The 26,109-nt window shown below is 35.1% G+C and overlaps 2 protein-coding genes across 2 annotated transcripts in view; one reads left to right on the top strand and one right to left on the bottom strand.

Annotated features, from left to right (window-relative positions):
* Window positions 1–1,443: 1,443 nt before the first annotated feature.
* LOC121425423 (sepiapterin reductase-like) lies at window positions 1,444–4,882 on the top strand. The gene is made up of 2 exons (XM_041621469.1): window positions 1,444–2,018; window positions 2,683–4,882. The coding sequence occupies exons 1-2, from the start codon at window positions 1,504–1,506 to the stop codon at window positions 2,993–2,995; spliced, it is 828 nt and encodes a 275-aa protein (XP_041477403.1). The 5' UTR covers window positions 1,444–1,503; the 3' UTR covers window positions 2,996–4,882.
* Window positions 4,883–9,824: 4,942 nt separating this feature from the next.
* The window catches only part of LOC121425492 (probable E3 ubiquitin-protein ligase HECTD2), a 30,790-nt gene continuing 14,505 nt past the window's right edge, over window positions 9,825–26,109 (bottom strand). The window contains exons 5-18 of the mRNA XM_041621561.1: window positions 24,960–25,005; window positions 21,812–21,921; window positions 20,698–20,846; window positions 19,838–19,964; window positions 18,497–18,593; window positions 17,112–17,219; window positions 16,277–16,409; window positions 15,186–15,274; window positions 14,172–14,333; window positions 13,856–13,930; window positions 13,068–13,155; window positions 12,312–12,534; window positions 11,397–11,540; window positions 9,825–10,442 (exon numbers count right to left, since the gene is read on the bottom strand). Of these exons, the coding sequence (XP_041477495.1) occupies window positions 10,322–10,442; window positions 11,397–11,540; window positions 12,312–12,534; window positions 13,068–13,155; window positions 13,856–13,930; window positions 14,172–14,333; window positions 15,186–15,274; window positions 16,277–16,409; window positions 17,112–17,219; window positions 18,497–18,593; window positions 19,838–19,964; window positions 20,698–20,846; window positions 21,812–21,921; window positions 24,960–25,005 (1,672 nt within the window). The 3' untranslated portion in view covers window positions 9,825–10,321. The remainder of the gene's footprint in view (window positions 10,443–11,396; window positions 11,541–12,311; window positions 12,535–13,067; window positions 13,156–13,855; window positions 13,931–14,171; window positions 14,334–15,185; window positions 15,275–16,276; window positions 16,410–17,111; window positions 17,220–18,496; window positions 18,594–19,837; window positions 19,965–20,697; window positions 20,847–21,811; window positions 21,922–24,959; window positions 25,006–26,109) is intronic.

Here is a 26,109-nt window from a genome sequence, read left to right as displayed (position 1 = left end):
TAGTTGTAGCATTAGTAGTAGTAGTAGTAGTAGTAGTAGTAGTAGTAGTAGTAGTAGTAGTAGTAGTAGCATTAGTAGTAGCATTAGTAGTAGCATTAGTAGTAGCATTAGTAGTAGTAGTAGTAGTAGTCGTAGTAGTAGTAGTAGTAGTAGTAGTAGTAGTAGTAGTAGTAGTAGTAGTAGTAGTAGTAGTAGTAGTAGTAGTAGTAGTAGTAGTAGTAGTAGTAGTAGTAGTAGTAGAAGTAGTAGTAGTAATACTAGTAGTAGTAGTAGCAGTAATAGTAGTAGTAGTAGTAGTAGCAGTAGTAGTAGTAGTAGTAGTAGTAGTAGTAGTAGTAGTAGTAGTAGTAGTAGTAGTAGTAGTAGTAGTAGTAGTAGTAGTAGTAGTAGTAGTAGTAGTTGTAGTAATAGTAGTAGTTGTAGCAGTAATATCTTTATTTAGTTTTTTATTTATCTATTTATTTTTTATCATTATCCTTACTATCATTTTGATGTCACCTTTATTATTGTCATCAGTATTGATACGAAATGAATTAATAGCATTTAAATACCAATATGATGTGGATGTTTTTTCATTGTATTGTACCAGTTCATATGTGATTACGCACGTCGCCATGACATGTCCAATGTGTTGAAATCAAAATAAATAGAAAAGATCAATATTGAGTAAATAACTTGGGTGAAATAATAAAATGACTATTCGGTTCAAATTAAATGGTGCTAAGATGGCGCTGTTGTAAAATGTCCTTTCGGTCATATTCCCTTATTGTGCTGCAGATCTTCGCAAGATCAGTGCGTTCAAAAATGTATGAACACATGTATTTTTATTTGTTTTTATAAATATTTTGAACCATAAAGCTTATACTTTGATAAAATACTTCTTAAAAAAATAATTTGCTACCCTGGTTTTGTTTGATAGGCAGGATGTTTTTAAATTAACCGAATTCAACAAAGGGGACAGCAAATGGCACTCCATTCACTATTAATAAAATATATGTATTTTTGCAATGTAATCTTCAATGTATTATCAATTATTCAATGTATTCTGCTTTGTGCGGGTATATGCTGTTCCTCTTTTATAGCAGGCATCCATTGTCAATATAGTTTTGTAATTTGGTAATATTTTTTTAGTTGTAGTATAGTTTTGCCCGTTTTGAACCAAAACTAGCTAATGAAATATGAAATAAAAATTGAAATTTATTCGTAATGGTACAGTATCAATTTTCAGACACGTGCATACATTGCTAAAGGTATGAATCTATCGTGTATTCAATTCTTTGAATAAAATAGAGAAGTGTATATAAATGTATGTAGAACATAATATATAGAATTATAACTAAGATTCGAACACGGACTTGTGATTTTTCTCGTTCGGCGACACGCACCTTGCTCGGCGCGGTTAGGCTACACGCAGGCGCAGATTAAGGGCGCCATCTCAGCCAAAAGATCGTTAACTGTTGTCTGGTCTTGGAAAGAACGTCAGCAAATTTTGTTGTTTGAATCATGGCAGCCACACAAGTATTGGACTCAAAGACATTTTGTATAATCACAGGAGGAAGTAGAGGCATAGGACGTGCCATAGCAGCAACATTATCTGCGAAATTTGGCCCAGGGTCAACAGTAGTCCTCACGGGACGTTCCACAGCTGATCTCAACGAGACCCAGCGTCAAGTCCAGGCCGTTGCGCCCGGCGTGAACGTCAGTGTAGTCACCGCCGATCTCGCAAATGCAGGTACCCTGTCCGAATCTCTTTCCAGTCTCACTGGAACGACAAACCCGTCAGATTTTCAACATGTCTTGCTCATCAATAACGCAGCAAGTATCAATGACATGTCTAGGTATATGAAGCAGATGACCGCCTCTGACGTGGATTATGTGCAGCAGTATTTCATGCTTAACTTGACGTCGATGCTGATGTTGACCTCGCATTTCTTGCGGACCTTCCCAAAGAGGGAGGGGCTGAGAAGAACCGTTATCAACGTGACTTCTCTTTGTGCCATTAAGCCTATGAAGACAAGGTAAATTCAATTAAATAGAGTCCAATCTAAATGTCAGTACATCACCGCGACCCTGAATACATACTAAATAAATGATCAATCAAAGTCCAAACTTAGATTATTACTAATTTATTAGTTACTGATTTCATCTTCAATCTTTAGCTTGTACATGGTAGCTATTCGCAGTGAGAAAACTAATATTTTTATGGAATATTTTGGGGAAATTTTTATTGTGAGTGATATAGGCCTAGGCCTAAACTTTAGGTAGAAAGTACCAGACACTTCAGTTTATGTTTTGAGTGAGTAATATCATTCAACAATTTTCATTTGGTTATGGTCCTCAGAATTTCTGCTTGATTTTAAATGCATGATATTGATAGTTAAAGAGTGGATAGCTCTAATTTTGTTATGAGTTCAGCCATGTTTTAATAAATTGATTGTTTCAATTGATAACATTTTAAATCTATTTTCTTCTACTTCTGATTGTTCTGATTATTCTATCAAGTTAGAGGGGAGTAATGTAAATTATCAGCATTGATAAAATAATTCTCAAAGCAGGTGATTAATACTGTCTTCTCATATATTGTACATGATCAAAAGAATGTCTCAGTTTTCATGGGTTCTAGGAGCATCCTACACATTGATTAATGACACCAAATCCTGCCTCTTTCCTTTTTCTGTTCAGCGGTTTGTACAACATGGGGAAGGCTGCCAGAGCAATGATGGTGAGGACCTATGCCATTGAGGAACCCGACGTGCGCTTCCTGAACTACTCCCCGGGACCAGTCGATACAGACATGTATAGAGAAATCATCAACAAGAGCATTGACCAAGAGTTCAGAGAGATGATGAGGGATCTGGAGACCAAAAACGTGCTCCTCAAACCTCATCAAACTGCAGCCAAGTTGGCTGTCATTCTGGAGGGAGACGATTTCGAGTCTGGCGCGCATGTTGATTACTTTGATGTCCCGGATAAGGAGGAGAATACTTCATCTTGAATTGTAATCATCTACTTTTATTGGTCGGTTAAGATGTCTATTTATAACGACGAAAAACTATTGTTTAGCAAATCTGAGACCCGTTTCATAAAGGTGTTACAATAATAATAATAATAAACACAGCATTTATTATGCGCCATCTATCTAGTGAACTATTCCGAGGCGCAGAGGGATTGGGAATTACAGATAAAATAATTTGCATATGTATGGGTGCATGAATAAATGAAATTAGCTAACAATATTTAACAAAAATAAGAAGAAAACAGATAAGATTTTAGGTATTTTTTAAATGCCTCAAGTGATTCTGCTGATCGGATCCTCAGTGGAAGAGCATTCCAGAGAGATGGAGCTGATGAGGCGAATGCCTTTTCTCCCAGAGTTAAATTCGTTCTTTGTACATTTAGCTGTTTATTAGTAGAGGATCGGAGATTTCTTACGGGAATGTATTCAGAGATTAGATTTTGAAGGTATAAAGGAGACTGACCATGCAATGTTTTCCATGTGTGGTGTAGGATTTTGAATTCTATTCTTAGATACCGGTAACCAGTGAAGATTTTTGAGAATTGGAGTGATATGGGTGAAACGAGATGTTCCACTGAGGACCCGAGCAGCAGAATTTTGAGCATGTTGCAGCTTGGCAAGTTGATACGATGTGATCTTAAACAATAAAGCATTTCCATAATCAATACGAGATATTACATATGAGTGAATCACAGATGCTGCAACTTTAGATGACAGAGATTTCCTAATGCTATGAATATTACGTAATTTTAAGTATACTGATCGGCAAGTAGCTGTGATGTGTGATGACATTGACAGCTCAGAGTCAAAATGAACACCGAGATTCCTACAACTGTTGTGACTTTGCCATTATGGCAACAACCATGGCAACGGGGCTCAGCAGCCAATCATAATCAAGGTTTCCATGGTAGTTGCCATAATGGGAAAGTTACAACAGTTGTAACTCTTTATGAAATGGGGCCCCTGATGTCCCCAAGGTGATGTATCATACTTTCATCAGAGTTTCTCTCTTAATCATGTTCCACTTTAAAAATTATGTTCCCCGATACCTAAAACATATTAGCACTGGCAAGTAATACAAACTAGAGTTATAAGCTACTGAAAATCATGTTATTTGATTGGCTTTATAGAATTATAGTAGTATTTGTAATTGATAACAAGCTTAATGAAATTATTCTGCACTTGTACCTGTTCTCGTACTGTGCATGTTATCATTGAACTTCTCTGACCCACTTGTGAAGAATTTTTGATTCTGCCCACCATATCTTTATACAATGCACAAATATTTCAAGGAATGAGGGTAGTCTACTCTGCCAACCCTTCACTCGAGTTTAAAGGGTCTGAATACCCAGCCTACATTGACTTGTGTAAAGAAGGCCCTCTTGCTCAAATTGAAACAGCAAGTTATATGCTAGTCTTGTGCAAAGACCCACTTGTTGATCAAAGTTTCAATCAGGGTCTGTGCCTGCAGACTAGAAAACAAGACTTTCTGTCAGTCTTTAACCCAGCTGTGTTATTCAATGTGCATGTACCCATATCTGTGTATATCTGTGTTGGTGATTTTCAGTGTATTTATTTCCAAGCAACAAGTATTCATTATTTCAAATGTTTGGCTTGCATAACCTATGTCATAATGATAGAAATAATAATACTAATTAAGTGAATTAACATTATTCTGTCTGTGATTTTCAATTCAAAATAGATTAAACCTTGATTTCAAAGATTTTCTCTTGAAATTGTTGCTCACTTAATTGGTCAACTAGAATATGGACTTTAAAGGATTATGACAACTTGACAAGTATTTATAACTATATTACAGGGTAATTGGGTATAGCTGCTTAAAAGTAGGCCTACAGTAGTTTTATAGGCTCGTATTCTGAAGTCAAGTTTAACTTAGACCACAGTCCAACTCTCTGCTGAAACTGCGGGGAGCCAACATTTAAAAAATTCTGTTTATATTGTACATTTCTTATGTTTACTATTTTGTTTCCTTTTGCTTTCATAATGAAAAAAATACTTAAGTTATCATTCCCAGACAATTATGAACAGTATGAGTGTCAAATGAGTTAATAAAGTGGATTTGTATTGTTAGGGATTTGTGCACCAATTGGCTCTCCACAGTTTAACCACAACTTAAAACCAGGGTTTAATTTAAACCTGCGTTCAGAATACAGGCCATATTGTCTAAATTCCATGAAAACATCTGTGTGTGATGTTACCTGATATTCCACTTGTGTAACCTGGGCCCCTTGACACAAGTGTTAGTGATAAATTGCGGATTTGAACGAAGAGTTATGATTAGTCCCTTGTCAGTCTACTGAGCAAAACGTGTGTGTAACGATGATCCTGATAGGCCAATTCATTTAGCGATTAATCACCAACCTTTGTGTCACAGGGCCATGGTGGGTTTTTCATAAAGCTGTTCGTAAGTTACGAGCAACTTTAAGAACGACTGGTGATCCTTTTGTACAATATTCACCAATGAACATTTAATGATGAATATCATTTACCATAAGAAAGAATCCCCTAGTCATCCTTAAAGTCGCTCTTAACTTACTAACAGCTTTATGAAACGGCCCTTATGTGACATTTTCAAAATTTAATTGCTTGACTGCACAAAAGGGAATTCCTATTTTGTCCAGGGGCCCGTTGCATAAAACTTTTTACCTGAGAAAACTCAGGTTGTTTTTACCGGAGTTTTTGCCCTGTGTTAAAGTCAATGGCAGAAATCAGACTAACCATAGTTTTCAATTTTTACCAGAGTTTTCTCAGGTAAAAAGTTTTATGCAACAGGCTCCAGGATGATTAAAGTAAACTGGAATTTTTCATATAAAAATTATAATGTAACTTATTTTCCACAAGATATCAAATACATGTTTCATCATCATAATTTAATAGTAAGTTTTTTTGTCACTTATATTAAAATAAATAAATAATTAAATAATGCAGAATGAATGGTTTATTTTCATTGGGTCCAATGCCAGTTCATCCGATTGCCAACTCTTCTGCTATCATTTGGTCTACCATCATTTTGTCTAATATCCACACGGTCTAATTGCCATTTTGTCAACTCTTCATTTAGTCTAATAACCAGTTAGTCCAAGAGCCATTTGCATATAGTCCGTATACCATTTGGTCTAATTAGACTAAGTGTTAATTTGGCAAAATGAATGAAAGTAAAACGAGTATTAGACCAACTGCATGAGACAAAATGTTCATAGACCAACTGGTGATTGGATTAAGTGATTATTGGTCCAAATGGTTGTTAGATGAAATGTTGATGGATGGAATGGCATTATGAAGGTAGACATGTGGTGAGTGGATGAATTGGCAGTTTACCAAATTGACAACAGCGGAATAGTCTGTAAGAGTTAAGTAATTTTCAGTCAACTGGCAGGGAATGTCTTTGTGGAATGGGAAGATGAATATTCTTATCAAAATATTAAGATATCATGAAAGAGTTCAGTAATGTTCAGACAACTGGTAGCGAATGTCTTTGTGGAATGGGAATTTGAATTCTTATCAAAGTCTTAAGATATTCAACATCAAGAATTTTGCAGTTTCTTGCAACGATAGAGAAAATAAAATTGAAATGGGGCCACAAAGTCCACAATTAACTAGCTCTACCTTACAGATCTGATTCAAATTTGGTAAATGATTTGTTTTCACATGCGTGAAGGACTTATTTTTTATGTTTGTCAAATATTTTTCATTTCCTTATTTTCATCTATCTAATGTTTGTATTCTGTATGTTTTACAAAACTAATTTGGAGAGATTTTTCTGTTAAAATTATCAGGTTGTGTAATTTAAATGATAAACAGGTAAGTAAATTTTGCCACAGAGAAATAATATTCCACTTTTAATACCAAAATTTCAAAATGAATGTTTGATGACTTATTATCAAGTAAAATAAATTTGTATCATATCAGTATTGTAAAAATATGTGCATTGTGTGTATTCATTTTTCTATAAGCTATAAAATGACATGAGGCAATAACGTAAATATTTAATTTAGAAGAATAGAGAATGGGTTAAAGTGGCAACATTGAAAATAATAACCATTAGAAGAGAGCTTCTTCATCAATTCACATATTGTTCCCCCCAAAAAATATTTACTTGTTAAAAGTTAACAAAATGCAAAACAACAAACACAGGGCAATTTCAAGTGTTGATTTCTTTAAAATATTCTATTTTTTATTTACAATGCATTGCAAACACTCTAAGTATATCTATTTATTGACACATTTTAATACATTTTGTCCAATATAAATCATTTCAATTAGATTTACGTTAACACATACTCACATGCGAACACTGTGTAATAAATTATATTGACACTTCTGCCTAAAGAAGAATACTTTGAGGTCACCTGTCATTTCACAAAATAGCACACTCCGACTATGAAAGTCTGTGAATCCCCTCACTTCATAATTATCATTATTACGATGGTCACTTAATACAGAGTTTAATCATCAATAAAAAGATAGACCTTAAAAAAAGGAATGAAATTGTTGAAATGTGCATTTTTAAAAATAGAATTATTGGCATAACGATGTCAGATTTCAGTGGAAATATTTTGATAGTATATGAAGGCATATATGGCAATCGAACATTAAAAAAAGAGATGAAAGAAGAGCAAGTGAAGGATGGAGAAGTAATAGACAAGTGTTAAAAGAGGAAAGGTAAGATGAAGAAAGAAAATAATTAGGTGGAAAAAAAGAGGTAATTTTGTTTATTCCACTACGAAAGATGTGTAAAAGGAGACATCAAAAAAGAGAGTAGAGAAGGAGGTGGTGTCACTTCAACATTACAAGCGATTTGATTATTTTAATCTCTAAACTTTGCGTTTTTATGCTTAATATCAGGAAATCCGAATGTTTTTAATTCTGCATTACATTTCAAAAAAATGAAGTACTAGTATTCTTAGCACATTTTTGGTTTTGCTGTACTGTTTTAAGACACGCAGTTTGCTCACTTTCTTAACGTTAACATTTGCAATCCATGATGGCGCCTTAACATGATGAATAAATCAATTTATTTATATAAAAAATTTGGAAAATTGAGTTCAGAGGAAGGTTGTATATATTCTGCATTAGACTACCGAGATCATTATTATTTCTACATGAACGCGATGATGGTGAAATGTAAATCGCCGCCTTCACGAGTGAATAAAATGTCTGTAAAATGATTAAACACTTATGAATTCCAATTCTATGATTTAGTCAACAACAGCTCATCGGGCACATATTCCGGTATCACAGGGGATGTAAAACGCCGGCACACTCCGCGAAACACCCTTCCCGAGGCTACTGTAACAAAATCTATGATAGGACTTGCCACCATTGCACTCCATTGATCGCGTGGCTTACACTTTACACAATGTACATCTGATGTACATGTACTTGAAACTACAATAATATTCTTGCAAATGAACCTATATTAACCTCACAGATCATTCCTCTTGTTTTTTTTCTGATAGATGAAAGAAAATAATAAGAAAGAGTAGAAGCGGCTCACTTGTCAAGTTCTGATAAAGTGAGTGTCAAGGGCTATATACAGTGTAATAGTTAGGCCCTACTTCACGGACAATTTTGGTCAAATGACCTTTCATTTCTTTCATTATGATAGGCAGATTTCAAAGCAAGATATTACGTAAGCTTGCCTTACATAGCAAGATGAAGAAATTGAATAGATCAGGTGACTAGAATAGCACACTAGTGAACACTAAATGAAGGTATTTATTGCATTCCTACTTTGAATATATATCATAGCATGTTGCACAATGTACTTGGCAAACTGCACGTGAAATACCAGTCGTTCGTGGACGCATTGTTGTTTTTGTGGATGTAAATGAAAATCACAATTCAAAAGAATATATAAATAATCAAGACATCAAAGTTGGTGCTTATCTCATTAGCCACCATGTCATTTTAGTACAAATGACCTTCCTCTGATCATGCGTAGAATCTTTTGATCATCCGCAGAAAGGAATTACGAACTGGCTTATTATCACCCTCACCAACAATAAACTGTCGTGTGGCTGTTCATGAAATGTTTATTATCACTGTCCAATTGGATACTTATACACTAACAATGTATATATTTTTCTCATAAAATAAGCATAATCGGTTTTATGTCATAAAATGTGAATATGGAAACCTTTGACATGGCAATTGTATCTTTGTCTAAGCAGTTGAATGATTACAAATAATTTCACAAGTTACATGCCACTGATGTCAACCCATTGTAACACAGTAACATTGGTAACAAACAAAATGGCTTGATAAATTTCCTTCTCTCTCTCTCTCGATGTTTCTGTCATACATTACATGACATCCGCACATCACACACACACACCCACACACTCTCTCTCCTTGTACCTATAGTTTTCAGCCTCTCCCATTTATCTCCAGCTTTCTGCTCTACTCACTCTCCCCTATTACACACACACCCACACACACAAACACCCTACCACTACACACACACACACACCCACGCTCCCTCAAATAAAATATTAACAGAGCCTGGGCACCCATCTGAAAGACAATGAGAAAGCACTTAAACAAATTCAGCATGACGTAGGGCTACAAATAATTCTATAATCATCTATCAATTCATAATTCGATACATCAATAATTACGTCGACTGCATTACTCATGTTTGTTCTTTTTTTACCATAATGTTCTATATTGCTAAATTTAAATACTCAGATGTAAACAGTAATTTGTCTTTGTCAATGATATTCTATGGAACAGCCGACGCAGTTATAGTGCTATGCTTGAAGTATGTCATCCTCACATAACAGCGCAACGTCCAGCATTAATTAGTATTTTGCTCAAGGTTTGGTGATGAAAATGTCCTTCCAATAATATCATGAGAAACGCATGGACAGTCAAATTGTCGCGTGATAATGATGGATAGTAGTCGTCTCGTTGCGGCGCCAACTTTGCGTTTTCTTCTTCATGACTTCCATGTCTCATCCATTTGAAACACACATAATTCGATTTATATGCATCAACCGAGGACCTGTAGAGTATACCAACACCGCGAAAGCACACCATACACAAGTCGATCTTTTCGCTATTAGTCCCGCACCTGATCCATTGCATAGGCTTTGTTCCTTTTGCTTTTAATGAATCTAGTCCGCAGTTTCTTAAGAGATCGAAGGTTCTGTCTTTTAAAATAGGAAAGGTCTAATAACCAGACACAAATCCTAACATCATTGCGGCGCCCTCGGCGCTATAGGACAACAGAAATTCTGAGCCTCTCCTCGTAGTCCAATTACATTTATCGGCTACCATTGGCTACTCTAATCCAAATCCTTCTGCATTGGAGATGGCGATTGTTAGCTTCTGCTTCAACTGTCGTTTGCTTTTATAAGGAGGCAAAATGAGCTGGTTGAAGCATGTGTGAGACATGGGAAGCCTAAATGAACATGAAAATGAAGAAAGGAAAGACATGTTTAGATTTCATGAGCATGTACATTTTTCATTCAAACATCATACTGGTGCTATGTCGGGAATTCTTATGACTAGCAATGGAAATGTCTTTTGAATAGCATGCGCAAATCTGAATGACATTGGGGGTAAGGTGCATGCAGCTTTGGGGCCGGGGTATATACCCTTTTAAAGAGCCCTTCAATCTCCCAAACTGACCCTTTTTATCATCATCTCCCATAGGCGAAGCTACTATAAACCAAAGGGACATATTTTGGTACAAATTATGGTACAAAATGAGGTAGACAATCCCAGGATCCAATAATCAAAGCTTTAAGGATTCGTCCATAAAAGATGTCAGCCAGAAATGTGAGAAGATATGACTCCAAAAAGTAATGGAGTGTGATGTTCGTGATTATACTTAAGGCGTGAGATGTGTCGAGAAGAAATAACTGAGATGCTTTAAGTTCAAACGATAAGACCACTGAGAATTTATGCTATGTCAGTATTTTGGAATGTATTCGCTGTTCATTGAACTTGTCCAGTAACAGTATATAGTGAACTCATATTATTAGGAATTTTACCAAGTCAATTCTTGTAGGCATGCAACTGGCAGTTTATCTCGTGAATTTTCGAAGGATGTCCTCTTTTTTTAGGGATGATGTTAAAAAAGAGAAATAGGGGATGTGGTAGCATTGATTCTTTAGACAGATATAGGATGGTCTAAAATCATCAATGATACTATGATATCAAAATGCATAGCACTTTTCAAAATTATCAATATCATGGTTGCAAGTTGCCAGGTTTTAACTTTGGCTCTATGTAAAGGGTTTCCATCAGAGCCACTTTCACCGGAGCAGATCCCTATCATGCATAATGGCTAAGGAAGTCCACCCAGTCCAAAAGAGGAGATTTTTTTTAAATGAATAAAACATTTACTCACATGTTTGAGGAGGTATCAACCCTTATGATCTTGAATGACATCTCACCCATTCCGCCGATAGGGATGCGATCACTACCGGTGGCAAACAGGAGCAACTTCTTCTGAAGAGGGAGGGGATAACCCTTGGCAACCTCCCAGAAGTATCTGGTTGAGAGTGAAAGAAAAATATAGACATTTTAATGATTTGAGATTAGCATTAGACTTGATAGTTCAATCTGATGAGGTTACTGATTTTGTAGACAGCAATAACCGCTGTTACTGGGGATTTATTTTAAATTTATGACATTTTACTAATAGCGAACGTAGTTTAGCAGATCAACCAGTGTACAGACTAAAGCGTTTGGTTTACCGATTTCAACTTTTTGTGGTTGTCTAAATGTATGGTTCAACGCTGTAATTGTCAATATATATATATCATAATCATTGCAAGGATCAAGGCTACACGAATCATACATCACGACATACATAGAATTCAAGTGTGCCTTGAAAACAAATATAGTTTCATTGCTTATATGAATTGATGACGTCACATCCCACCGCTGCCACCAAATCTATGGGGAGAATTTTAAATGAACTTTGAGGAGCTATTGTGCGCAGTGTTATCCTGAGCAGAGATCATTATCAACGCTAGGCCAACATCCACTAGAGTAGCCAGGAATTTTCATAAGAGGGCCAAGGAGAGATAGCGAAGCAACCAAGCAAGAAATGGAATCTTATACGCATTGAAATGCAAGATCGGATCAGTGAGATAAGAATAGCCACCGGAGAGAGCTATGAAACGGCATCTCTAAAAACATGGGAGGTGTGAGGTAATTGAGCTCCCCCCCCAAAAAAATATATATATATACATATCATTGCGAAATTTGAGTTCATTTATTTAAAAAGCAAAGACCATGATATAAGCAAAAATCTTACTTGATTGTGACGTCATCTTTGTCAAAGCCATCGTATAAGGTGACCTTCTCCAGCTCGTCGTAGTCTATAATGGGAGACCCACAAACCAACATCTCAACTTCCTCAGGCCGAAGCATAATAAGAGCATTGGAGGCACAGACGCTGTGAAAGCCATGGTAGAATGCAGCGAATTGTTCATAGACTGAATTGTTCAGGAGAAAGTTCACGTACAGATCCACGTATTCTACAGGGAAAGAAACAGATTTAAAAACAATTAAGTATAATTTGTAACAAATATGTCCACACCCGCCATTTCTGAATTGCTAATGCTGTCATCCTTATCAAGATTCCTATGCCCCGAAAAGCTTAATCATGCCGTGAGTCGCCGTTTCTTTTGCGTCGTCAAGACACTTCTAATCCTATCTCTATTTGGTTGGTTATTACAGGAATTATGCTTTTAACTCTTGGGAAGGGGAGGGTGGCGCCATGGGGATGATAATCTTTCAACGAAAATAAAAATTGATATGCTTACAAATGTACAAAGTGGAGCAACAGTGTATAATATTAAAGACAAACTTTATCAGCTAGAAACACGGGTAGAATTATTCAGACTTGCATGAAATTGTAGTCTATTTTATGATAATTATATTATCGTTGAACGAATTTGAGAGATTTTTTTATTTGGGCTTGTTTATGAATGAATCGGTGAAGGAATATCTGAACAAAGAAATAATCATAATCATTATGTACTCGCAACGTCTCACTTATAAATCATACCTCTCCTGTTGCCATTCGTAACAAAAATATCTCCGCCATTTGGTTTAAGGTCGTAGGTCATCGTCGTTCCATAGACGGGAATTGAACACTGGAATACAAAATAATGTATCGATTCGTTACCTTTTTTTCGATCGAAGTCAAAAGCCGTGACCAACTCTATTGTAGGGGATAGGCATTATTGAGCGATATGGTATTATATCATAATTTTTTTTTAATGAAATTGGATTTGCATCATGCGTCAACTGATCAATGTCAAAGAACATTGTTACCGGTACTAAAACATGAATATAAATCAAATGATTAATTCATGAACTACTTCGCAGTTATCAAACAGTGCCAATATGAAAATATATCGGGATATGACATTGAGGTACTTGAACAATAGGAGAGAAACGTGAATACGACTCAGAATAGAAAACGGGGAAAGTAAGGGGTTGAAGGCTACAAGAGAGGGAGAGAGGGCAAATGAAATTTGAAAACAGCAAGAGAGAGTTTAGAAAGAGAGGGAGTATTAGGAAGATAGACGGAGAGAGAGAGAGGGAGATGGAGAGAGAGAGAGGGGGAGAGACAGACAGACAGAGTAAGACGCACGATTTCAGTATTTTCAGAAACCTGATAAATATACGTTAACTCTTGTGACTCATAAGATTATAACATTTGATTGGCTTGTATAAAACAAATAGAAATCTGCAATACCTTAGGCATAATCTTTTTTATAAGACTTATCAGTAAAAATGGGATTATTATCTGTGTTTTAAAACTTCAAATTAATAATCACATATCATCACCTGAAACGTCGTACACAGATCTTCCTCCACGTCTCCGCTGTACTCTAAGAGTTCCTTCAACCCGTGACACAGATCCTGAAATGTAGTTAAAACAACAATTACTTAATCATCGACGATTAAAGAAATCACTTCAATGCATACATCACAGAGATTAGTAACATCAAGTGCATTTTTTAACATATATATCCTATCAAATGGTAGTAAACATTCAACCCTCTAATTTCATCCTTATTTTTATAAGAATATATATATTTTTTTTGAAATATCAATTTAACACACGAGTCTCGGGGAAATGTTTGACGTTCGTGAAACCTACGGGATTGACTTGTTCGAGGTCTTCGAGGGTGACTTTGCACCTTCCCACATGAGCTTGAGGTTTGTTGTATGGCACGACTGCGGGGCTCAGAAGCTTCTTGTAGGTGATGGCAGGGAATCGGATGTCGAGGATGATACTGTTGTAGACTGCTAGACCCATTAACTGGATAAAACGACGGTTGTCAAGAAAACAAAGAGTATTCACGCAAGAGAGAAAGAAACAGATATTATATAAAGATAATAGTGATGATTAGGAGGGTAATTGCTACTAAACTTTCCCCTTAATAGCGAGATGGTAGTGTAGATTTCTGATCATCATCAAGTTCATCATCATCATCACAATCACCATCACTATCAGCAAAACCTTTACTATGATCCTCATCGTCGTCATCATCGTCACCATCATAATCATTATCTTCTTCACCATCGCCATTATCTTCATTATCATTTTCAGCGTCACCATCATCATGAACATCCTCATCACCATCATTAACTTCATTAAAATCACCATCATCATCAACAACATCATTATCATCATTATGAACATCATTATGATCCTCATCATCTTCATTATAATCATCATCACCACCATCATCATCTTCATCATTATGATCATCACCATTATCATCATCATTACCATCAGTTTTACTCTATGCCCTACCAAGTAGATTCTATGTCTTGTATACCGATTTAAGTGGATTATATTCATGGCGAATATTGAGATTAACATCGCGATATTTGATGTTTGAGGAGGTATCAACCCTTATGATCTTGAATGACATCTCACTCATACCGCCGATAGGGATGCGATCACTACCGGTGGCAAACAGGAGCAACTTCTTCTGAAGAAGAATCGCAACTTGATGATTAAGTGCAAACTGACTTTTTGAGTTGCAATTCAGTGCATCTTTCTTCCCCACCTCACTTTCTCTTTCTCTCTCTCTCTGCATCATAACCACCTGATAATAACCCTCTTACTCAGCGAGATATCATCATTTTAGAGATAAAAGGATACAACTCCAACCAGATTGAATTCTTGATTGCAATCAGTGGAGGCGGGGTTGAACCAGAAACAATGCGTCTTCTTGAAGTACGTGAACATCCCTGAGTAAAATAAATCAAACAACACAAGAAAATGTGCCTTAATTATGAACATGTACACGAAAGATACAACACCATAACCCCCCAAGAAAAATGGTGATAGAGAATATTCTTTTAACACCCCCACTCCACCCCCTGACGCGAGTATCTAGTTTTAATATGCCATAATAGGCCCGTTTCATAAAGCTTATTAAAATAACAGATTTGCAATAATTGTTAAAAGCTACTGAAAAATGAAATCTAATTGGCTGATATACAGTAAAAAAAAATTAGCACGTTGTTTAAGCCTGTCACTCTAACAACAGGATGTTTAAACTGCTGTGTAACTGGTTAAACTTTTAAACAACTTGTTTAAAAGTTGTTGAAAAGCCTTCAGGAAGGCTTTTCCACTTTTAAACAACTTGTTTAAAAAGTCTAAACATTTGTTTAAAAAGTTTAAACATTAGTTGTTATAGTGACGGGCTTGAACAACGTGCTTAAAATTTTAAACAGTGTTTTTACAGTGTACTGTGATAGTAAATTTGTTTTAAAAACTGTCCTTTTAGTATTATAATAAGTCGTTATGAAACGGGACTATTTTTTGCAGGTGTCTCTGAACTTATTGATAATCCAATGCATGAATCTCAGTAATCGTAATGCATATAAAGAAATGAAAAAAATAAAAGGTAGAATTACAAAATAATAATAATGAGACTCTTATAAAGCGCCAAATCCACTCTGTAGAGTGCTCAATGCGCATAAAGAGCTAAGAGTTAAATAGCAAAGTTTTTAGAAGATTTTTGAAAGTTTCGACAGAGGTACATTTTTTTATATCTTCAGGAAGGCTTTTCCACAAAGTGGGGCATAAAAAGCAAATGATCTTTCCCCCAGTTGTGACAATTACATAGAAGAATAATTTACATTTATACATGTAAGCAATTGAGATAGGTCTGCTCAATATCTCTTGTGAAAAATGAATTACGAAAGCCATTCCATAAATCTGAATATTTGAATGATGATTCATACCGTATTCCTCTCTGAAGATCTTTCTTAGAAGTAATAGAAACCACTCCTTGGTCAGACCGCCCATGTCAAGACCCGGCTCACCAGCGAAAGACACCCGAAGTTTCTTCTTCAAGTCTTGCTTCTTATTGGCAACCTACAACATAATCATTAACATTGTCTTCGTCATGATCATTGCATTATGTTAAAGCCTGTCTTAAGGTTTGGTAAGGTCAAGTGATGTGAACCTTTCCGAAGTATCAATCTACCATTCCAATCTTACATAAGAGTAGTGACGGTTAGATCACTTTTCTTTAACCGATTCTGGGTGAAAAATCAATCATATCAAACTGAAAGTTTACTCGATTTTGTTTACAGATATAAAATGAGATAGATAGAAAGAAAGAAATAAAGAATGAATTGATGAATGAAAGAAAGAAAGATAGATAGATAGAAAGAAAGAAAGAAAGAAAGATAGATAGGTAGATAGATAGATAGATAGATAGATATAAAGAAAGAAAAAAAGAAAGAAAGAAAAAAGAAAGAAAAAAGAAAGCAAGAAAGAAAGAATAAAAAAATGAGAGAAAGAAAGATAGATAGATAGAAAGAAAGAAAGAAAAATAGAAAGAATGAATGAAAGAAAGAAAGAAAGAAAGAACGAACGAAAGAAAGAATGAAAAAATGAAAGAAAGATAGATAGATAGATAGATAGATAGAAAGAAAGAATGAATGAATGAAAGAATGAAAGAAAGAAAGAAAGAGAGAGAGAGAGAGAAAGAAAAAAAATAAATGCTCATACACCAATATGAATGGAATAATCAGTCTTTAATTTCTAGAATTATGAAATACAACAGTTTACCTCGTGTAGTGAATCAGAGACGAGATGTGAACGTCGTACTTTGAGATTTAGGAAGAGCATGTTCATATTTGGCATCTCACGTTGTTGAACTTTAGCTACCAGAGTTCTCTGAAGAAACAAAAAAAAAACAATAACCACATCAAGTTTTACATTACTCCTTGACTGGCTATCAACCATGAATAGATCTATATCCTATTAATATTAACAAATAAAAATAATAATGATGATAATAATAATAATAATATGCATTTATGTATACCGACATCTATCGGTAATGTGCAATTTTTATTAGATATAGGTTTTATGTTTTGTATTAGAGTCCTGTAATTATGCATATAGCTTTATTATCATGAATTGACTGATGAAGTGCATGTATATAGAATTTGCCTTTTAAAATTTAAGATCATTGATGCTTGAAGTAATAACTGTTGCGATGATTTGTCAAAATAGACAACTAAAAAGAATATAACATTCCTGCCTTGGAATCACCTTAAACCCATTTTGAAGCCTATGGAATAAGACGAAGATGCATCATATAATTTGGATAGAGAGATCCGGGGGCCGTTTCATAAATCTCTTCGTATAAGTTAGGAGCGACTTTAAGAACGACTGGTGAACCTTTCTTACGCGCTTAACCATCGCCAATGAACATAACCATTTACCAAAAGAAAGGATCACCAGTCGTTCTTAAAGTCGCTCTTATCTTACGAACAGCTTTATGAAACACCCACCTGTTACATATTGATCTGTAGTAGATATGGAAACACTGTCAGTGTTAGATTGTTCTGCGAGTCGAAATGTAGATTAAAACTCACTCGATAGTTTTTGTTCAACATTATTACGTTAATCTAAAGACTAACCCAGTCCACAGAAGGGCAGATTTAGATCATTACTATAAAAAAATGAAAGGCAATCGATCGACAGAAGGAAATGGGGCATATTGTGTGATAATTACAATTTATACAATTTCATTTATACAACTTCGTGTCACAAATTAATGAATAGATTATATGCTATACACCTGCAATCGACAAAAATAGAGGTTGAATAAAAAAAAGGTTGAAATGTGACATTTCTGTCGATTCTCAATCTTAAATTAGCATTGCAGACCAAAGCTAAATCATTTTTGCAGAGAATATATTATCTAGTACCTCTATGGCATTATGCGACATTCATTCAAAAGTGGTGATACATTGTTACAATAATCCGTTATAAAGAATTGTGTAAATATATATTTTCAGGGGAAATAAAATGATGCAATCTGAAACTGTGATGCAAAACTTAATACTTGATCGGAAATTGACCGTTTCCTGCAATACTCGACATTGTATTTATATATATATATATACATATTTATTTTTTTATTATGATAAAAGTGATCTTACCCTTGCTGTCATTATCATCTGCTGTTCTGAATCTTTCTGCATGATGCTCCTCTTAGCCTGAAGGCTCAGAACAAACGGATACTGACAAAATGTGAAGCTAAAATAAGAAGAGATGAGAAGAAAAAAAATTATACCACTAATTTTCATTGATGTGAAATAAGTCAATATAAGAGTAACGTAGATATAGTAAATCATCCGAATATATGAAAAATGATTGGTAAAAGGTTCTGAAAGCTTCAAAATAACATGACTTAAATCTCAAATTATAAAGTTGATTGCTAACATGTATTCAACTCTCAAAATATACAATAACTGATTTATATCTGTTGAATTGTAAGCATTGCTCGCCAACATGTATTTAATAAAATTCATAAAGTAACTTACATTATTTTGTTGATTGCCAACATGAATCCAATGCTCAAAGTTTCATAAAGGAACTTACATTATTTTGTTGATTGCCAACATGAATTCAATACATTGAATATGTACAGTTGACAAAGTGACTTATATCAGTTGATTGCAAACAGTGTATAGTGACTTATATCGGTTGATTGCCAACATTGTATTCAATTTGATAAAGGAACTTATATTTGTTGTGTTGATTGCCAACATAATATTTAGTGCGCACAGTGTGACAAAGTGACTTATATCAGTTGATTGCAAACAGTGTATTCAATTTGATAAAGGAACTACTTTGTTGAATGCCAACAAATTTCAGTACGTATTGTGGCAAAGTGACTTATATCAGTTGATTGCAAACAGTGTATAGTGACTTATATCGGTTGATTGCCAACATTGTATTCAATTTGATAAAGGAACTTATATTTGTTGTGTTGATTGCCAACATAATATTCAGTGCGCACAGTGTAACAAAGTGACTTATATCAGTTGCTTGCAAACAGTGTATTCAATTTGATAAAGGAACTATGTTGATTGCCAACATAATTCAGTGCGTATACAGTGTGACAAAGTCACTTATATCAGTCGATTGCAAACAGTGTATAGTGACTTATATCGGTTGATTGCCAACATTGTATTCAATTTTATAAAGGATCTTATATTTGTTGTGTTGATTGCCAACACAATATTAAGTGCGCACAGTGTGACAAAGTGACTTATGTCAGTTGATTGCAAACAGTGTATTCAATTTGATAAAGGAACTATTTTGTTGATTGCAAACATAATTCAGTGCGTACAGTGTGACAAAGTTATATCGGTTGAATGCATTGATAAAGGAACTATTTTGTTGATTGCAAACATACATTCAGTGCGCACAATGTGACAAAGTGACTTATATCTGCTTATTGCAAACAGTGTTTTCAATTTGACAACAGAACTTACATTTGTTGATGGCCGACAGGGTTTTGCCATGCGTGGTATTCCTTCATAAGATCGATGTTATCCAGAGTGTTGTTATAGAAACACGTGTATGGTATCTTCAAAGGTTTACACATTGAGTTGGATGCATCTGTTTAAAAATAAAATGTTTTATTTTACTGTCTCAAAAAAGTTCACCCAGTCACAACATTGAGACAAAGTATGAAGCGCTCAACATTGGAAGCAAATTCGTATTCACAGTAATCTCCAATATACTTAATCTCATACTATAATTAATGATTTGAAATCGCATGAAATTGTCATGTACTATAATTCTACAAATCCCATGTACGAAATCATTACACCTTTATTGTCAAGACCTAGAAACTAAAGAGTAATGATTCTTCTTTTTTAAGCAAGTCGTTGCATGTGTATAACCTTTTTCTTGGTAAAACGTTGATTGGGAGGGATTGCGGTGATTCAGATTTAGGATGAGTTTGATAGAAAGTATGATTGAAATAATAACCCCTTAAACATGTTCCGATGAAGTCAGCACTATATCATGAGCGGAATATCATCATCATTATTATTAGTAACATTATTCATTGTTTTACTGAGGAGATAGTACGCAGCAAAAACTGTGGTGTTAACCGGTGTACATAGAGGACCACACCAGTTATTTTACACCGGTGTTAAATTGGTGGTGTTAGTTTTACACCTATAGGTGTTATTACAACACCTTTTGTTGTTACATTTACACTCTTTAGTGTTATGTTTAATCTCTAGGGTGTAATTTTAACACCTCAAGGACTGTTGTGGTCCTCTATTAAAACCAATTGGTGTCAGTTTTAACACCGCAATTTTTACAGTGTATAATGACTCACTGAGTAAGGCGAGGACTTTGGTAGCACTGGGTATCCACCATGAGCATTTACCAACAGGCGGTAAATCATTACTTTTTGGCGGGAAAAGACGGACGGATGTAAACTGTTGCAATCGTTCTACGATCGACTTGAAGTTGGCAGCAGGTAACCTGGATGAGAAGAGAATAGAAAGTCAGTAGGAATTCTCTGCTCGGTTGGACTTATGGCGGCCTCAAGAAGGAACCAATAATGACGACAGCGATGCTGATTAAGATGATGATGACGATGCTGATACATGATGATGAGGATGATGATATAGGATGACGATGATGTGATGATGATGACTGATGATGATGATGGTGATGATCGATTGATGATGATGATGATGATGGTAGTGGTGGTGGTGGTGGTGGTGTGATGATGATGATGATGATGATGATGATGATGGAGAAGGCTATGATGATGATGATGGTGGTGGTGGTTGTAGTGGTGACGATGATGATGATAATGACGAAGAGAAATCTTGAACAATGGTGGTGGAAAATGACGACGATGATAGTGATAGTGTGGAAGGGGATGATGACGATGATAATGCCAATGGTAATGATGAGATTTTGATTATAATGACGATTGATGATGATGATGGAAATGAAAACCTTTAACCTTTATCATTCTTGTAATTGCTTTTTAAGTGAAAAAATACTATCAGACTTACACAAACAGTGCAGGATAGCATTGGATACATGATCCTTTGAATGACAACATAAAACTCATATTACATTGTTCACTTTCAGAGAGATAACTGGGCACAATATTCGAATAAATTTGAGCTCTCCATGAATGATGTTATTGTGGTCAGCGTCATTGTTATTTGGAAGGGGATGATCAAACATTTTTAAATTTATATTTGCATATGAAAATAAATCTATATTCTATCGAAACATTGAGTAATTATTCTCTTTACCATACTTTTCATTCCCTATATTCTACATGTATGTTTTCGTGTTTCTTGTCTTTTCTCTCTTTGTTTCAAATATGAAAGAAAAAAAATAATGCTTGGGGAGGGGCGGTGGCGCCTGGAAAGCCGCCCTGAATACAATTGTATAATAAAAAACAGGTGACATCGATCACATACCCTTTAAACCAATGCACCATATAATGATGATCATTGTCTGCCAAGGTGGAAAGCTGCCTTAGAAGATGAGCAAATATAACAAACGTCGAGGTCTTGTCAAACTGCGGGTTCTGGGGGAAAAAAAATGAAATCAATAATGTTCAAGTTAGAGGAGAGTGGTCGAATAAATTAATGAGTGACCCTCCTCTGTACGTCATATCATTATTTTCTTACTCTCTCGACGGAGGAAGGGCTGGGCGGAGCAATCCTCTTCCCCTTTTCTTAGCCTGTCCCTGTCCATGGTCGTTTGTCTGTCTCTCTCTTTCTCACTCGGCATCGCAGCTTTCCATCTCCTTGCTGTTTCTCTTTCTCTCTCGCTAGTTCACATCCCCGGCAATTTTCTTATTCAGAGTAAAAGTGCCTTTCTATTCTGAGTTTTTAACCAAATGAATAAAAAGTCATTTTATATATTTATTAATTGATTAATTAATTAATTTATTTATTTATTTATTTATTTATTTATTCATTTATTTATTTATTTATTTATTTATTTATTTATTAATTTATTCATTTTTATTTATTAATTTATTATTTATATATTTATTTATTCTTTTTTTTGGGGGGGGTTAATTTCATCCCGTAACATCGGATCGTTTTTAAATTTCTTCTCTCTTGAAGTTTTCAATCTAATAGATTTAGAATTAAATCTTATTCGATCCAATTTTAAATTGGCCCCTGACCACAATCTATTGGTTTGACTTTCAATCAACGGAATTTTGAAAGTTTGTAATGAATTAATAAAAAATCAATTATGTTTTGGGGTAAAATTTTACTCTGGTGATAATTCAAGCATATCAGGCTCCCACTACAAAGTGCATATAGATTTCTATCCATCAAAAGAAGGCCATGGTGTCACGTTATTAAAACCATCAGCAGGTATATGAGCGAAATAATTAATTTCGAATTTTGTGCACTTATCTTTATGAGTACCACCTTTTGATTCCTACTATATTCTATAAGTGAATCAGAGACGACCGCGTGTAATCTTTTAATAGGCCTACACAATATAATTTTCATGGGTGTATCCCTTTAAGAGAAGATTACAATACTAACAACGAAAAAAAATGATAGTGAAATCGAAAATTTTGGAGACCGAATAAAACAATGAAAGCTAGCTATAAAGCTAGATCGCAATTCGAAAAGCTTCAGTATGTCGTTCATAGGCTCTTATTCGATTTCGCGGTACCAAACGCTTATTTAATTACTTAAAAGCATACAAAAGCATTATATCATGCTAATAAATATATACATGTATTACATATATCCTTGAATCATATACCTGTAAACCAGCCTATATAGGCCTGTATAAACTGACAATAAAATCAATTCCAAGAATACCCATTCGGGATATCAATCTGATCTGATATATGCATTGGGAATTAGCATGCAACAGATTGTTGGACAGGCCTATTAGTTAGATTATAATTTATCCAGCACAAATCCACAGAGTTGGGAAAAGGAATTAGATGCTTTATCATGAACACGTTTATCGCTCATCCATTATTTTTAAACAGTTATATAAGTTCCTGTATCAGTAAATATTGTTGCAGTGGTATAATAAATGATAATGAATACCACATCGCCGTTGATTGGAAAAAAACGACGATGTTATGCGAGTCAATAATATTAACTAATTTGCTCTGTACATAGGTATACGGGGGTTAAAGTAATGAATGCTATGCGTTGCTAGGCAACCAGCAAAAACAAGATATATGCTACCTCTCTCTTTCTCTCTTATTCTTAATCCCTTATATGTCTCCCTCTCTCACTCTCTGCTTTTCCACTTTATCTGAAACTATATCAGTAAAATCTTTCTCTGCTAAATTTTTGTGTCTGTAGGTCTTTTTGTCTTTATCTCTCTCCTATATTATTACCGTTCTTTCTGTCTATATCTACCAAACCGCCTTTATATCTACCTATCTATCTATATTTCTATCTATCTATATCTATCTATCCATCTACCTATCTATCTATCTATCTATCTACCTACCTACCCATCTATCTATCTATCTATCTATCTACCTATCTACCTTTCTTTCTATCTTTCTTTCTTTCTATCTATCTATCTATCTATATCTATCTATCTATATCTATTTATCTATCCATCTATCCATCCATCCATCCATCCATCCATCCATCCATCCATCTATCTATCTATCTACCTACCTACCTATCTATCTATCTTTCTTTCTTTCTATCCATCTATCTATTTCATCTTCTTAATGTCATCTCCCCTTTTCTCTCTCTCTCTCTCTCTCTCTCTCCCTCTCTTGACCCATCTAAACCATGATCCGTACATGATATATATTGCTCATCTATGATTATCTTCTCTTCTTCCTCCCCCTCTCTCCCCCTCCCCCTCTCGCTCTTTCTCTCTCTCCCACTCCCTCTTACTCCCCCTCCTTTATCCCCCTTGTCTGCCGCGCCGTCCAATTAAAACTCTGTAAATATGTCAACCAGGGAACTTGTTATTGACAATGAATATCTGGTTGACATGAGAAATTCAAAATGAGTCTCGTGAAAAAAAAATTAATATATCGATTGAGCCCGGCTACTCATGTGTAGGGTTGGCTCGTAATTATATTTTTCATTATCATTGATTGATGACATCAATAACGCAATAAACTTTAGCTACTCAGCAATAACAACTCATAACAGAACATTATTGATTCATTTCAATGATCACCAATAATCATTCCACCTTTTCCAAAGTGTGATCCACACTAATAGCGAGTATCCAGTAATATTATCATGATCATTATTTTTTTTCATACTTTTTAATTTGGCGTACAGCATAATAAATTTTATAACGCCAGTTGTATCATAAGTTGTTATTTTCATAATAAATTGGGTATATTCCGTCCTTTCATTGTCGACCGGCTGGAATACTTCCCCATGCAGTGGAGGATGTGCATACATGTATACATTGTATGCGTGAACGAGAAATTTAATCAGATGACCGGGGTAAAATAAATATATAAGCGCTTATATTATGTCTTAAGCGCTCTATAACTTACTCTAATTATTGTATTATCAATAGACTCAAGCACTTATCAGCATAAACTACGAAATGATTTAACAGTATGTAAATTAATAACAAGATCTTTACCTGAATTAATACTAGGTAAGCTCTCAAATCATTCTTATCCCGAGGTCTGGAAATAAAAAAAAATATAAAAATCACATTAAACTAAATTTTCAAACAGATAGAAGCATGAATTCAATATGAATTACACAGTCTTATAAACAGAATCATTGTATTTTGTTTTCAAACTGACATTATTATGCCATGGTAACATTTGTTCTACGGCCGCCGTACGGCGAGTCGAAAACAGCCGTTTTAACATTTTTTTGTCCAACTACATATAGGTGGTTTGAATCAAAATTGATAAAACGGCTGTTTTCAACTCGCCGTACGGCCGCCGTAGAACAAATGTGACCATGGTATTAGTACTATTGGTTTCTACCATAATGTTCTTGACTGTTTAAAGCAGTTTTAAAGCAGATATGAGACAATAAGCCTATATGGAACGAACAAGCGAAATGATACGTCAATGTAGTGGTTGTGGAGTTGGAGATGATGACGATATTGGTGGTGACGACAATGATACTAATAACGATGGTGATGCGTTATGATCATTGTTGTCGTTGTTGTTGTTGATGATGTGGTGGTGGTGGTGGTGATGAGGAGGATGATGCTTAATGCGACGGTACTCGTGACAACGATTTGTATGAAGTTGAAAATTACTAATCTGGACTACCATGATGATGGTGATGGTAATGATGATGATGGTGACGGTGATGATGATGGTGATGATGTTGGTGATGATGATGATAATGATGATGATGCATTATGAAAGATTTCTGCCTAAATGAGACAGAAAATCGTGTACAACTCTTGAACGCACACACAGGTCACGGAGTGACCCTGAGTGCAAACAGCTGACTGTGTTACAACGTAGGGGTGATACATTTTCCCAATAGGGGTGATCAAACTCACTGGAGGGACTTTAATTCACTTATAACAAAGAAATAAGTACTCCTGTTGAATGCTCTGATGAAAATTATATGAGTTTCACATTCATTTAAACGGGAGGACAAGATTATTGTATATATCGAGTGCATTATGCATAAATCATACTACCATTGCGATCCCTGCCCGGCCGATGGTTCAGGCATGACGATCCTGAGTGACGTCACCGATAGAGACCTCAAATGCCAGGAGAGCCTATTCGACAACTAACTTTATCTAAAAAACA

This window comes from Lytechinus variegatus, chromosome 12 (assembly GCF_018143015.1).
Source record: "Lytechinus variegatus isolate NC3 chromosome 12, Lvar_3.0, whole genome shotgun sequence".
NCBI classification, from domain to species: Eukaryota; Metazoa; Echinodermata; class Echinoidea; order Temnopleuroida; family Toxopneustidae; genus Lytechinus; species Lytechinus variegatus.
Note: the sequence above shows the minus strand (reverse complement) of the source record. Positions and strands in the feature narration are given on the sequence as shown.